Source organism: Strix aluco, chromosome 36, assembly GCF_031877795.1.
Source record: "Strix aluco isolate bStrAlu1 chromosome 36, bStrAlu1.hap1, whole genome shotgun sequence".
Taxonomy (NCBI): domain Eukaryota; kingdom Metazoa; phylum Chordata; class Aves; order Strigiformes; family Strigidae; genus Strix; species Strix aluco.
In genome coordinates, this window is record NC_133966.1 from 447,873 (window position 1) to 463,498 (window position 15,626).

The following is a 15,626-nucleotide window of genomic DNA, read 5'->3' on the forward strand; positions in this document are numbered from 1 at the left end:
GTCAGTTCTGTCTCTGGAGGTGACAGGCCAGCAGCAGGTACACGGCTGGGAAAGTACCTCTGCCAAAGTACCCATAGGCCTTACCCAGGAGAAGGGCTTGGACATGCGTTATCATGTCTATTGCCCCTGAGTACACGTGGGACAGCAACAGGCACGTGGCTTGGTCACGTCCATCTGAGAAGCTGAAAGGCCACAGCGGTCATGTGGTTTAGAAGATCCTGGTGGGGTTCCTGCTCTCTGGTCAGGTGAAAGGCCACAGGAAGGCCTTTGGGTTGGGTTCCCTGCTGGAAGTGTGGTTTCTGAGGTAGTAGAGTTTTCCTTGGTAGTGGGAAACATCACTGAAGTTTGGGAAATGGTGGGGTGGGAGCAAGGTGGGGAAGCGAGATGGGTTCTACAACCTGCAGGGAGAGAGGGGCAGGAGTGGGACAGGGTAGAAGAGCCTGCGTTGGGGATGGCAAAGGGCGCTGGCAAGGCTCGAAGGTGCCCACAGAACCCAGGTCTTTGTCCCCTTGTGTCATGGATGAGTGTTTTAGATCACTTAAAGTATCATGGGGAAAGGTATTAGCAAAAAGAGATTTTAATGTGAATTTGTAACAGTGTTGTCCTGGTTCAGCTAGGATAGGGTTAAGTATCCACAGCAGTGGGGAGGAAGCTCAAGCCGGGTTATTTAATACCATACTGATGTCACATCCAGGGCGCCCAAGCGCGGGAAGATTGGTAGTCTCCCTTTTTTGTGCGGTCGCTTCTCTCACTGCTGTATTGGTATATCTCTTGTTCTGTTTATTGTTATTACTGTTATTGTTATTGTTGTTGTTCGTTTTGCTGCTGTTTCACTGTTGTATTAAAACCCTCCTTATCTCAACCCTGGGGTTTGTATATCACTTCTTGCCCTGTCCATTCTGAGGGTGGGGGAGGGGCAGCGGCAGTGTGGTCTCGGGTCCCAGCAGGGCCTAAACCACCACAAGTGTGACTTAATGAAATTTGCTGGCAAGTTTCACTCTAGTACTTACTACATGGAAGAAACACAGAAAAGAACATTGAGGTAGAATCGAGTTAGAATGATTTACACAAAGACCAAAGATGTAAAAGGGTAAGGGAGACCCTCCCATTGTGTTACGAGGTTCAGATTGGGCCCCCTTGCTCCTCTCAGAGAGGAGTCTAGGTGCAGCTAGATCCAGTCTTAGTCCCAGACCTGGTCAAGGGTTTATGTCTAATGGAATTAATATTAAGAGTGAGGAAAATATCTTGTTACTTGTTATGCTAATTTGTTGGGGAATGAGTGATTATATATCCCACAAAATTTTGAGGTAGCAGAAATTAAGATTTATTAACACTATGAAGGTAAACCACAAAATTAGGTTGAATGATTTTTGGCAACACTTAATCACTGGCTGATTATAAGGGTGATTTAATAAAATTCATTATAATCAACATTATAAAGTTTCCTAAATCAAATAAACACACACACAAGCATACATGCACAGAGAGGTACAGAGTTTAACATGTGATAGCCAATTATTGGTACCAAATTATCACTGAAACTTAGCGAAATCTAATTGTAGTTAATTCCTCACTAGTCCATGTCATCTTTTCTCAGCAGAGAATTTTTGAACCCTTTCTCTTCATCGGCATCTATCAGCAGATGATCTTGGAAATCTTGATGAAATCTGTTCTTTGAAATCCTCACAAAATCTGCCCTAAGAGACATCCCAACTCAGAGGGTGATACTGGGGCAGAGGTTGTGATCCCGTAGAGCTCAAAGGGTCACACTTAGGGTCACTATGCATGTTTGCCTACCTGAAGCCACCCTCTGTCTCCTCCCCATCTCTGAACCTGGTGGTTACAGTTCTGTACTCTCTGGTGCCTCCAGCACTAAATCCCCTCATCTACAGCATGAGGAACAGGGAGCTCAAGGATGCCTTGAGGAAACTGATTGGACATTTTTCAGCAGCCATAGACTGTCAGCCTTTCTCTGCAGATGACTCCCAGTGTATTTCATGACAGCCCAAGCATGTCTTTCCTTCTATAAATAATTATTTTTTACTTTTTCCATTTGTGATGATGTCATCTACAAAGAAATTCCATTAGTCTTTCCCTCCTATATCAGAATCCACCCACCTTGTGTGACGGAAGGACATTGTCTAAATGAGGACCCAGGCACTCTGTCTTTCTGGAAAATAATGAACCAACAACTTCTTTGTCTTACATCCATCCTTACCAGGGCAGGAATGAATGGGGAATGAAAACACCTTTCTGGCTGCACCAGCTCAAGGCTCTTGTGCTGCTCTGGGGAGAGGGGATTGCATGGAGGGGCTGAAGACCCCTCAGGATCTGCTGGTGAGAAGAGCAGGGGACGCAGGGTGCACCTGACCTCCTTCTCCTTGTGCCATGGGTGCCTCCCATCTCTGGGACTGACCCCTCCCTGCCCCCGAGGAGCTGCTGTGCACTTTGGAGGGGCTGAGGCTGTGGGGTGAGTGCCCAGAGCACGCTGCAGTGGACTCTGCCTTGGGACCATCCCAGACTGGGCTGTACTGGGGAGAGAGTTGGAGAGGAGGCAGGAGAGGTGGGAGAGCTTGGAGGGAGCTGGGCTGGGCTGGAATGGACCAATGAGGGAAAACCATCAGCATATAACTCACACTGTGTGACCACGCAGGGTGAGGACTCACAGCAGGGCATTTGTGGTGCAGAGCCAGGGCTTGTGGAAGGGATCGAAGACATGCAGGTGCAGAAGAGAAAGAGGCTGGTCTGTGCCCTTGGTGGCATGGACAGACCAGGAAGGTGGCCCAGGGCCTTCATCACCCCCCAGCCTCTCTCATTGGCCATTTCCAGCACTGGCTGCTCACCCCAGGTTTATGGGTGAGTCTTTCTGCAAGATCATGTCCATCCTCCTGCTGGTGTCAGTGCCTGGATGGAGGGAATGGCCAGCCCTGCCTGGCCTCTCTCCTGGCCCAGACGCTGGCAGACCCAGGAGCAAGGCTGTCTGTAATGGAACACAGCTGGGTCTGGGTAAGGGTCAGATTCTGGGGGAACTTCCAAAGCAGCATGGCCATGGGGAGAAGAGGGAATGAAAACTGTCTTGGGGGTTGATCTGGGTAAAATTTCAGCTATCACAAATCAAATGGAGGAACTGATTGAGAAAATCCAGCATGGATTTATCAAGGGCAAATTCTGCCAATCTAACCTGATCACCTTCCTCAACAATGTAAGAAACTATGGATTGTAAGAAACTATGGATTGTAAGAAACTATGAATTGTAAGAAACTATGAATTAGGGTATTGTTTATTGGAATTTATGTTAAGCTCAATGTAAAGGTTAGGCAACAAAAGATATGGAACCACAATTTACAACTACCAGACACCGCTTGGGTGCAATTTACAACTACCAGACACCGCTTGGGTAAGAAGAGATAACTGCAATTTACAACTACCAGACACCGCTTGGGTAAAAAGAGATAACTGCAATTTACAACTACCAGACACCGCTTGGGTGAGAAGAGATAACCGCAATTGCTTAAACAAACCAGATACCAGCAGAACAAATGCCACTCAAAAGATAACCGCAAGAGCGGGTAGAAGTAAGAAGAACAAAGGAGGCAGGAAACGACCCCCTAACAACAACTGAGGCATGCGCAAAGTACCTCTACTACTCCATGAACACGGCAGTAAAGATGTATAAGAAGGGAACTGTTTAAACTATTAAGCGCGGCAGTTGGCGGAGCGCAGACTCCCCTGCCGTCCAGCGCTGTCTTTGCTCATATTCTATTTGCTATAATTAATAAAATTCTAACCGGATTATGATCCATTGTGGTCTTAATTTATAACAACAACATAAACCTTCTGTCAGCATGAGGAGAGCAGTGGATGCTGTTTACCTGGACTTCAGCAAAATCTGTTTCCTACAGATTTCTCTTGGACAAATGGGCAAGATAAAGATTGGAGGGGTGCTCTGTGAGGTGGGTAGGAAATTGGCTAACAGGCTGCACTCAGAGGGTGGTGATCAATGCTTTTTACCCAGGCTGGAAGCCTGTAACAATTTGGATCCCCCATGAAATGATACTGGGCCCCACACTGTTCAACATCTTCCTAAATTTTCTGTATGACAGGGTTGAAATCACCCTCACAATATCTGCTGACAACACTACAGAGGGTGGTGAGGTAGACATGTCAGAAGGCACAACTATCTTACAGAGAGACCTTGACAAGTTGGAAGAATGGTCAGCGCGAACAGGATGAAGTTTAGTAAAGGGGTTTAGCCTGAAGTTTAGCAAAGTCCTGCCCCTGGGTGGAAATAACCAAAGAGCCCAGTATAGGCCAGGATCTGTGTGGCTGGGAGCAGCCTTGATGAAAGGGACCTGTTCCTGGGGGATAGCAAGCTGAAGATGAGCCAGCAGTGCAACGCTGCAGCAACAACAGCCAACAGGCTCCTGGGCTGCATCCGCAGGGGTGTTACTAGCAGACACAGGGACTGGATCATCCCACTCTACTCAGTGTTTGTCTGGCTCCACCTGGAGTACTGTGTCCAGTTCTGGTCCCCCCAATTAATGAAAGACGTAGAGAGACTGGAGCTAGTCTAAAGGACTGAGAACAGTCACTCACTGGAAGAAAGTCCCCAAGGGATGTGGTGGAGTCCCCATCACTGAAGGTTTTCAGGAAGCAATTGCCCAGGGTGCTAGACAATCTCATGTAGGCTCCCTTTCCCACAAAAGCTTGGACTAGATGACCTGTCAAGGTCTCTTCCAATCTGAGCTGTTCTATGATTCTATGATTCCATGAATATCTCTTAGGTCAGTTGAGGTCAGCTGTTTTAGCTGTGTCCCATCACCCCCAACTTCTTGCCCACTCCCAGCTGCTTGCTGGGAGAAAGAAGAGTGAGAACCAGAGAAGACCTTGATGCTTTGCAAGCGTTATTCCACAACAAACAAAACACAGCTCTGTGATCAACACTGTTTTAGGCTCAAATGCAAAACCAGCCACCATAAGGGCTGCAACAATGAAAGTTAACCCCATCCCAGCCAGACCCAGCACACTTGAACTGGGGGCCCCAAAACTGGTACAACAGTGTACAGGTGGTCTAACGTGTGCTGTGCGGGGAGTAAATCACTTCTTCCACTCTTCTGGCAGGATTCCTGTTTAAATGCTCCAGGACACTGCTGGCTGCCTTTGCTACCAGGTCACGCTGGATTGTGTGGACCATTTCTGGATCATGTTTTCTTACTGTCCCCCAGCACGATCAAGGCCTTGTCTGCAGAGCTGCTCCCCAGCCAGGCAGTCCTCTTCTCCTGGCACTGCAGGGTGTCAGTCTCTTCCAGGTGCAAGATGTGGCCTTTGTCCATCTTCTGTCTCATGAAGTTCCTGACAGAACAGTCCTCTTGCCTGGCAGGTTTCATCTGAATGGCATCCCTAGGACGCAGGAATGGTCCTCTCTATTTAGTGTTATTGGCAAACATGGCCTGAGTTGTATCCTCTGGGTCATGGACACCATTGTTAAATTGCCCAGGTCCCAGGAGAGTCCTCTGTGCTGTCCCGCAATGCCCCAATATCTCCCATCTGTGGTGACCCCTTCACCACTGCTTTCTGAGCCTGATCCTCCAACTGGTGTTTTACCCATCTCTTTGCTGACCCAGACAGATTGTAACGGCCTAACTTGGGTATGAGAATATTGAGGGAGACCATGTCCAATGTCTTGCTGAAGTGGAGGTACATGACACCCACTGTTGTCCCCTCACGTACAAATGCAGTTACTTCACCATGAAGGCAATCAGGTTGGTGAGCCATGATTTACCCTTGGGAAGTCCATGCTGATGGCATTTGGACACAATCTTCTCTTTTAAATGCCCAGAAATGTCACCCAAAAGGACTCATTTGAAGGGCCACTCCTCACCAAAGAGAGCTTGTGCAGCCTGTGGTTCCCTGGGTGGCACTTCTGGCCTCTTTCAAAGGTGGGTGCAACATTGGCTTGTCCTCACTCACAAGAGACCTCTCCCAATCCCGTGACCTTTCAAAAGGGATTTTCCAAAGAAATATTGGTCTTCCCCTGTAACTTCATTGCCACTTTTCTGCTGTTATATGGTGTATCTAATTTCTTTAATCTTTTATGTATTTTCACCTGTCCCGATAGAATGACCATTTCTGAAGTCATCTTTTCAGATGCAAACTCTCTAGAAAAAGGGCCTTTCCATTAGCCGTTAGTTTTCTCATGCCCTTACTTTTTGTTCATTCAGACTCCTCTCAGCTTGCGAGCTGCTGCTTTGAACTTCAGGCAGTTAAAAGCTTGCCTGTCTTTCAGTAGACTAATTGTCTCCTTAGCCAACTCTTTCATTATGTTTGTATCTACCTTTTTCTATCTACCAACCTAAAATATTTCTCATGAGATTACCCCTTGTAGAAAGGTAACCTCATTGGAGACAGCTTGTACTTAACTTCTGATGTGTTTTATTATGTATGAAACTTCATTACGCTTGTTTTTTCCTTGTTTGCAAAGAGCAGAAATCCTTCTGCGCCCGTGTGCAGCCAGTTCTCTAAGGAGAGCAGGTGAGAGATTGTGCAAAGGAGCTGTAACCTCCAGCTGCAGAGATCAGTGGAGAAATCTGATGTAAGGAGAAATGATGCAAGTCCCAGGCGGCTGATGAGAGAAATGTTAAGACCAGGGAGGTGAGGACAAAGGTTGTCCATCCTGTGTTGGACCCCAAGGGACTGTCCAGGAGACCTCCCGAGGGGATAATCTGCATCAATATCAATCAGATAATGCTGCTATCACCTCTTCTCTAAATTGTAAAGTAAAATAATGTGCTCTTTAAATAAAAGAATAATTTTTATTAGGTGTACTTTGAAATCATCATTCTCAGCTACACTATGAAATTAATTCAATTAGCTGTACAGGTCTTGAAGACTTGAAGAAAATTACAGCAAGAGAAATGACTCATTAGGACATTCTGTATTTTAATGAGCCCCATGGTGTATTTGGGCCCATGTCCATGATCCTCAGATACTGAGAAGAAACTGAGCAAACTACTCAAGAAGTCAAAGTCAGAAGCAATCCCAAAGTACCTTGAAGCACTGATTGGCCCCACTGAGGGCCACTACTGACAAAGCCTCTCCAGGGACTCGTTAGAGCAGATAATTGGAAGCTGTGATTGCAGATAGGCAAAGACACTGTGCAGGTGGCTGTAGTGCTGCAAAAATCCTTGGTTTGTTTTATGAAGCAGAAGGTCCAAGCCCTGACCCTCAGGCCCTGGGAAGGCAGATCCTGTCCCTCATGCGTGGCTCAGGGCTCTTCCTGGGGACAGGGGGTGTGAGGGTGAGGAATGCCAAGTGTAGGAAAACTGTACAACACATCCTGGCCTGTCCAAGAAGGGTTGAGGAGGAAAACATAGACCAGAGCCTCAAAATAAGGTTTTTCCTGTTAGGCCTCCGTGGCAGAGGCAACTGCCATGACCAAGGGGACAAAGAGCTTCATTTGTTGTGGCCTTTCAGCCCTTCCAGAGCCCTCAGCTGTCTCTGCTGCAGGTTTACTTCTACTGTCCCCTTCACGTACCTTTTCCCCTTCAGGCTGTTGACATCCATCTTTCTTTCCTACCTAGCTCTCATCACGGCATTTCCACACCTTCACTGATGTCTCTCCACACTCACTGGCTGTTCCTTGAAACACAAAGCCACAGGCTGATCCAGACTCCCTCTGAGTGACCTCTTACACCACAATACCACCCTTTGATTGAGATTTCTTTTTCCTCAACTCCAATCTGAACCTTCCAAGCTGCACTTTGTTGAGGTTTCCTTCTCTTCCCACTACCAAGAAAAGCTCCCTTACCTTGAAAACTCTCCTTCAAGCAGGTGCATGTGACTGCTGTAGTGCCCCAAGCCTCCACTTCACCAGGCTAAAGAAGCCCAGGTCCTTCAGCCTCTCCACAAAGGCCCCAAAGCCCATCCTGACAGATCTCCTTTGGAGCTTCTCCCTTTCCTCTCCATTCCTCCAGAACAGGGAGCCTCTCCCCCAGTCACACCAATCTAGAGGTGGCCTCACCAGTGCTGAGTCAAGGGGGATGATAACGCCCTGGTTTGGTTTGCCACACTCCTCCTAATGCAGCCCTGTAGGCAGTTGTCCTTGTTCATGGTTACCATGCACCACTGACTCATATGGAATCCCTCTTAATGCTCTGGCCCTTCCTCTCATGAGGGTCAGTCCCGGGCTGTTCAGGTCCCAGCCTGCCCTCATATAAGGGGTTATTCTGTCCCCAGGAAAGGGCTGGCATATTCTCCTTGTTACACTTCATGAGGCTTTTATTGCCAAATTCCAGAGTTTCTCAAGGTCCCCCGGAGTGAAGCTCTCTTTTGCCAGCGGTTAATGTGTGTGTACAGATGGTTCACCAGATCTGTGGTGCCTCTGACAAGATGATAGTATCAGGAATTAGAGTACACTGCAGATAACAGAAGGAGGTACTGGTTTAATGGAACTGCTGACCAAGGTGGGAATCCCCATGGAGAAAACCTCAGAAAAACCAAATGCGGGTACAAAGGAAGCCAAACGAGGGCCAGGGAAGATTTCTTGTGATATCAAGAAGGTATGGGAAGGCTGATGTTATGTCTCCCCAAAGCCTTGTCCTCTCCTGCCTTCACACCCTTGAAGCAAAGGTGGACAACGGCATCCTGGGCTGCATTAGGAGGAGTGTAGGCGACCAGACAAGGGAGTTCTCATCCCCCTTGACTCAGCACTGCCAGCAGGTTGGTGGAGGTGATCCTTCCTCTCTGCTCAGCACTGCTACAATTTGCCTTGCTCACTTCCCCCAGGGTTTTCTACCCTAGCACCACACTCGCACTGCTGCCAAAGCTGCCCTCCACATCTTCCACCAGTGCGGCCTTGTCTTCTTGTGCAAAACTTATCCAGGAGAGCATTCCCACCATGCTGGGTCAGGGATTACTTTCTACCTTCCCTTCAACCAAGACCTTCTAGCAGAGGCCCATGGTCTTCAAAGTCCCCAGGGATTACCAGGGCCTAAAATTGTGGTGCTTCCTCTAGCTATCTAAAGCAGATCTCATCCTTTTCCTATCCTTCATCACACAATTCAGTGATCCTGACCAGAAGACCAGTGTACATCAAGGAGTTAGAGATCCACATAACCAGCACCTGAGCAGTCCCAGGGCTGTGCTGGGCTGTGCTCCATGTACAGCTTGGTCTTCAGGCTGTCTTGTGCTGAGCACATCCCTGGGTTGCAGAATAAACTGGATTTCAACAGTGAAGTCTACAGGAAGCTCCCACAGGCACCAGAGACAACTACAGGCCCTTACCTTTATCTAAAACTGGAACAAGCAATTCCTATGTGAACAGCCTCTGCTGGGGGCTGTAGAAATGATGATTTGAATTTTTTTCTTTGTAAGAAAATACTGAAAGTGATCACAGGAGTAAAGTGGGATAACCCTTCTACAGATGGGATCTGCAAGATTTGCACCAGCTGACCAGACAAAAATAATCCCACTGTGATCTTCCAAGCCACGTGCCTGCTGCCGGCCTTTCAGCTTCTTGGATAGACACGACCACACCGTGTGCTGTTGCTGCCCCTCAGGTACTCAGGTGGAGGTGACATGACAACCATATCCAAGCCCCCTTCCTGGATGGGACGAACAGGTGCTCAGGGAAAGGGATTCCCACAATCACCTTGCCAGGCATGTGCCTTCTGCTGACCTGTCAGAGACCCTGGCAGTTGTGAGCCTAAAAGTACATGTCCCAGCCATGATTCAAGGTGTGACCTATCAGCTACTTCACCAAGAGGGTGACCTCACAGGCCCTTTCCCAGCCATGTTCCTGCTGTTGGCCTATCAGCTCCAGAGACAGCAGTGATGCCACAGCTGCCTTCACAGCCTTGTCCCTCTGGCTGCCCCATGAGATCCTGAGGCACAGCTGAACTCAGCAGAGCATCCCCACCCATCTCCTCCTTGTCGCCTGTCAGCTGATTATCTGCACATAACCTCCTACTCCTTGTCCAACACCATGGGACAGGTCTGGCACCTCATGATCCCTGCCCCGCCCCCAATGGCCAAACAGCCTAAGTTAGGGTTAGGAAAGATGTTGAAGGTGAGGGGATTAAAACATGGGAAAGAAGAGTTTTGAGAGTTAGGCCTTCAGGTTAAAGTTTAGGGAATAAAACTCACCTTTCAGGGTTAAGTATTAGGCAAAGACTTATGGAGAGGGTTTGGTGCTCTGCTGAGCGTGTCTGTTTAGTGTTTAGGTATGGGCTGGCTTTGTGGGTTAGGGCTTTGTTGAGGGCTGGGCTTAAGGGCTAAGGTTAAGGCTGACATATTGATGGTAGGGGTATGGACTAGGGATTAGGGTGAGGGATAGGGTAAGAGTGAGAGTAAGGAGGTGTGAGTTTGCACTTTAGTTTAGAGGTAATGATTCAGGTTAGGGCCTAGAGTCGTGGATTCTTGTCAGGGTGAAGGGTGTCATTTAGGGGTAGGGGTAGGACTTAAGGTTACTGGTTAGAAAAAGGGTAAGGTCCTAACATAGAAGTTTTCACAGTAAGGATTACAGAGGCATGAAAATTACCTGAACACGTGTTTCCTCTATAAAATCTTTCATCTCTGTTGGACAAACCCCTCTTCCCTCCCCCAAATCTCCCATGTCTCTTGTCCCAGATTTCCCTGACCTCCCCAAATCTTTCATCTTGAGGAGAGAAGCTTTGTAATGGCTTTCAAGACCTCCAAGTGATTGTCTCCCCACTGCTAGCCAGCCAGAAGTGACCTCGCAGCCAGCATCCAATGGGACACAATGTGCTGCTGTGCTGGAGAGGCCCCTGCTCAGCCACCCCAGCAGTGCTGGAGGCAGATGATGTCCTCCAACACCCCTCAGGTACTCTGCCCAAGTTGGCCCAAGTGCTGGTCACTGAGGGGTGTCTTTAGTGACTGTTTGCCAGGAAGATTCCTTACCACTGATGACATCTGGGCCTGATCATCCAGCCAAACTCCCACCCACCTCATTGTCCACTTCTTCAGTCCAGATATCACCAATATGGGTATAAGGAGACCATGGGAGACCATGTCTAAGGCCTTATTAAAGTCCAGGTACACAACATTGCCTACTTTCCCCTCCCATACACATTCAGCAATCTTCTTTTCCTTCAAGTGCTTGGAGTTGGCTGCAGGAGGACTTTCCCCATCACCTTCCCAGGGACTGACGTGAAGGTGGCCAGCCTGTAATTCTCACAAACTCTTTTCTTGCCCTTCTTAGGTGAGGTTTGGTATTTGCCTTTTCTGAGTACCATGGAACTTCCCTGATTGCTCTGGCTTTTCTGAGATATTTGAGAGAGGAGGTCTCACAATAATGCCAGTCAGCTCCACCACCACCTCTCTGCCCTTTCCCACACCCAAAGCCTTCTAAATATCACTGACTTCCAGAGGAATGCCCACAAAACAGCACACACTTGCCCTGGTCCTCTGGGCATCATCACAAGAGAACCAGAAAGGATTTCTTCCACAAGCCCACAACTTTGATGGGGTCTCTGTGCAGCTCATAGCTTTCCTGAGTATTTTTCTCAGTGCCCTCCTTCCCCCCCCACAAATCTCTGGTCCACAGGCTGTAGATGAGGGTATTGAGCAGTGGCCTGAGGATGGTGTAGAAAAAGGGGTTTGTCAGACTATGTCAGGAAGGGTGTTCTGGGCATCACACAGACAAGGATGAGGGTGTCATAGAAACAGTGACACTAGTGAGGTGAGAGGAGCAGCTGGACAAGACCTTCTGTCTGCCAACACTGGATGGCAGAGCTGCCCAAGGCTGGCAGCTCTGATGCACAGACAGGATGCCCATGTGAACAGGAAGGGCAGACTGGATCTAAGAAGAAGGTTATGGAAGCAAACACCATGAATGTCACAGTGTCACTGCAGGAGAGCTCCACTGAAATCACAGAAGAGGTGGCCCACTCCACTGGGGCCACAGAACTCTATCTGTGACAAGAATGCAGTGATTGCTGTAGATGACATAAATACCCCTAGCTAAGGTACAGCTGCCTTCTCAGGACAGACCTTCCAGTCTGGAAATCTTGCAGAGAGAAGCGGGTGGCACACAGCCCAGTACTGATCTTTGCATGTGGCCACCAGTGGGAAACGCTCAGCACATGCAAAAGGTGCCCAAAATATCACTAATGCTGCTACGAGCAGAGATGATTCCAGTGAGGAAGAACATTTATTTCTTTGTTAGTTGCTTAAATAAATCGAAAAGGAAGTTCAGAGAGGTGAAAGATGAAGGTATGTGTGTCTCTGAGTTCATTCATTCCCCTTAGATGTGCTCTGTCCCTTCTGAAAGCTGAGAGATGACTTCTTCTAAAGGGCAATGTCGATCACGTTTGCAGGATTACTTCTGACTGCCCAGGCGAGATGCTCCACAGGTGAGCTTCTTTCATACTCTGCATTTGAAGGACCGGGCCGGACAGCCAAGGAAGGGTGATGGAGAACACAGAGGCTTTTGCAATGACCCTGTCCAAGGCAAGGTGAGATAAATCTCATAGGGATGGTGGGGGTTGTTCCTGGAGTCACACACAGAAGTCTCAGGGCTCTGTCAGGTGCCCACTACTCAGCTGGCCTCGTGCACTCATCATACACACAGGGACATTCAGGGACAGGAGTCCTTCCCTTGCACATGCAGAGACAGTGCAGTGCAGGAGTCATAGTGCCTCTCTGGTCTCCTGCTGCCACCCCCAGAGGCTGGGAGGCACCTCAGCCCTGCAGTGATCTCCCTGCTCTGTACAGGTCTGAGATGCCCCAAGGCATGAAGAATGGACACAGCGACCTCGGTTCAAGGAAACACATCCCAGTGCTGCGTTCAGGTGGTCTCCCAGGGGACATTACTCTCAACGTGAATTGATCTCAAGACACTGTTGGTCCCACAGGCCTTCATGGCACCCCCAGGAATAGCTGATGGCATTTGTGCTCACTCAGGTTCATCTCTCCTCGTGTCCATGATGTGCATTTTTACATCTTCTCCCTACAGTGCAAACATGGCCTTCTGACCTAGTCATTTGGTGTCCCTCTGTGGCTGCACAAAGAACCTCTCCAAGTGGGAGTGAGAGGCCAGTGGTGGTTGTGAGGGACTAGTCTGTTATGATTGCCTTGGGGCAGCTTCCCCGGAGTGTCCAGCCAACATGGGCACAACCCACCCCTGCTCTGCTGGTCCTTCAGGTCTCTCGCAGGAGGCCTGGCTGTGCAAGGGCACTGCTGCGTGCCCCAACCCTGCACACTCACACTGTTCAGCTGCTCACTGGTATTTTCATCTGCAGGCCAATTCCTTGGACACCTTCTTGAAAGCAGCTTTGGAACAAGACCTATGCCTTCAAGCAGTGCACTGAGAAGATCACTTTGCTTTAGGGAAATGCTGTTGTGGAGGCTGGCTCTGTCACAGAAGTGCCCACTGCCTGTCCCTGCCTGTGGTAACAGAACTCCCATGCAGCAGGACTGTGACCAAGATGCCAGAGCTCTCAGGCCTTATACCAATGAAAGGGCTGAGAAGGAGAGAGTGGAAATGGAGAGCAAGCAGCTCAGGAAAGACCAAGCACTGGTTCTCCCTGGCAGTGCTGCTGTGCAGGGACACTTTTCCCCTCCACCTCTGCACACAGGAACTGCCCCTGTAGCTCCAGAGAAGGTCTCAAAGGAAGGATCTCAGGCAAGTCACTGCAACGTTCTTTGTTTTGTTTAAACACAAAAGGGCACAGCTCCTTATTTACACAGACTCTGGGTAACATAAAATCTGGATAGACACATAATTAAAAATGGCACAAATAACGAAATTTCATTATGGACAACATTATGCAAAGTAAAACAAAGCAAATAAACACCAAACCCACAATCAAAACCAACAAAACCAAAAAAGTATGAGCTTGGCCTGTAAGGAGTTACATTCTGAGTGATTCCCAGAAGATGTCAAGCAGTTCATTGCTTTTGAAAATCATCCAGACATCAGTTTCCTCAGGGCATCCTTGATCTCCTGGTTCCTCATGCTGTAGATGAGGGGGTTCACTGCTGGAGGCAGCACCGAGTACAGAAATGACACCACCAGGTCCAGGGTTGGAGAGGAGATGGAGGGAGGTTTCAGGTAGGCAAACATGCCAGTGCTGATAAAGAGGGAGACCACGACCAGGTGAGGGAGACACGTGGAAAAAGCTTTGTGCCGTCCCTGCTCAGAGGGGATCCTCAGCACGGCCCTGAAGATCTGCACATAGGACACCACAATGAAAACAAACCAAACAAAAGCTAAACAGGCACTAACCATGATAAGCCCAACTTCCCTGAGGTAGGAGTGTGAGCAGGAGAGCTTGAGGATCTGAGGGATTTCACAGAAGAACTGGTCCACAGCATTGCCTTGGCAGAGTGGTAGTGAAAATGTGTTGGCTGTGTGTAGGAGAGAATTGAGCAACCCAGTGCCCCAGGCAGCTGCTGCCATGTGGACACAAGCTCTGCTGCCCAGGAGGGTCCCGTAGTGCAGGGGTTTGCAGATGGCAACGTAGCGGTCATAAGACATGACAGTAAGAAGATACAATTCTGTTGTAGCAAAAAAAAAGAAAAAAAAGACCTGTGCAGCACATCCATAGTAGGAGATGTCCCTGATATTCCAGAGGGAATTGTCCATGGCTTTGGGGAGAGTGGTGGAGATGGAGCACAGGTCAAGGACGGAGAGGTTGAGGAGGAAGAAGTACATGGGGGTGTGCAGGTGGTGGTCACAGGCGATGACGGTGATGATGAGGCCGTTACCCAGGAGGGCAGCCAGGTAGATGCCCAGGAAGAGCCAGAAGTGCAAGAGCTGCAGCTCCCGTCTGTCTGCGAATGCCAGGAGGAGGAACTTGGTGATGGAGCTGCTGTTGGACATTTGCTTCTTGTGGGCATGGGGCCTGTCCATGGAAGAAAAGATAGTGAAGGGTTAGGATTGAATTCTCTGGGCAAAGCTTGCTCCATTTCTGACAGAACCCACAGCCCCCTCGTCTCTGTCCTTCCAGAAAGACCTTCATGCAGCTCCTGCACTGGAGCTCTGGTGTTTGCTGAGTGAGGGTGCAGTGGGGAGCAAGGGATTCTGCTGTGGGCTCTGCAGGAGTCAGTCCTGTGGTGCCCTAACAGGCAGAGAGGAACCCGCAGTGATCGCTGTTTAACTCCACTCCTGAAATCCAAGAGATTTCAGCCTTGTCCTTCCCAGTGCCCCTGGCTGCAGAGCAGAGCTGTGGGGCTTTTTTGTCTGGTATGTGCAGGGGCTCAGGAGACTCTCAGACAAGTGCTAACTAGAACTGGGATCTTAGCGCCCGCTCCAGAAAGGAGAAATAAATTCCCATCTCCCACTGCCCTCCCAGCAAAACAAGAGGACACTTACCGTGTTAACTGCTGTGAAGTACTCTTCTTCTTTGAGCTCTCAGCACCCTCCCACTCCCATCTGCCTTTCCCCTCTCTCTCTGCCCGGCTCCTCTGCCCTCGGTGTCTGCAGGCAGTGCCCTCAGCCCTGCTGCACTTTGCAGAAGAGCTGCTCCTGGGCAGAGCTGTCTCTCTGCAGTGCTGCCCACTTGCCCTGAGCTCCCTCCGTCCCAGGAGCCTGGCTCAGCTCCGCAGCAGAGGACCAGCCCAAGGCATTTTAATGACCCCTCAGGTGGGTTTGGTGCTGAGTCCAT

General features: G+C 49.1%; 1 protein-coding gene across 1 annotated transcript; it reads right to left on the bottom strand.

Annotated features, from left to right (window-relative positions):
• Positions 1 to 13,924: 13,924 nt before the first annotated feature.
• On the bottom strand, positions 13,925 to 14,872 carry LOC141917244 (olfactory receptor 14A16-like). Its single transcript, XM_074810349.1, has one exon. It carries the CDS (start codon positions 14,870 to 14,872, stop codon positions 13,925 to 13,927), a length of 948 nt encoding a protein of 315 aa, XP_074666450.1.
• Between the last annotated feature and the right edge of the window lie 754 nt (positions 14,873 to 15,626).

What these genes read in the sequence shown, in the direction of transcription:
- LOC141917244 (XM_074810349.1), bottom strand. Translation starts at nt 14,872, where the DNA reads ATGGACAGGCCCCATGCCCACAAGAAGCAAATGTCCAACAGCAGCTCC.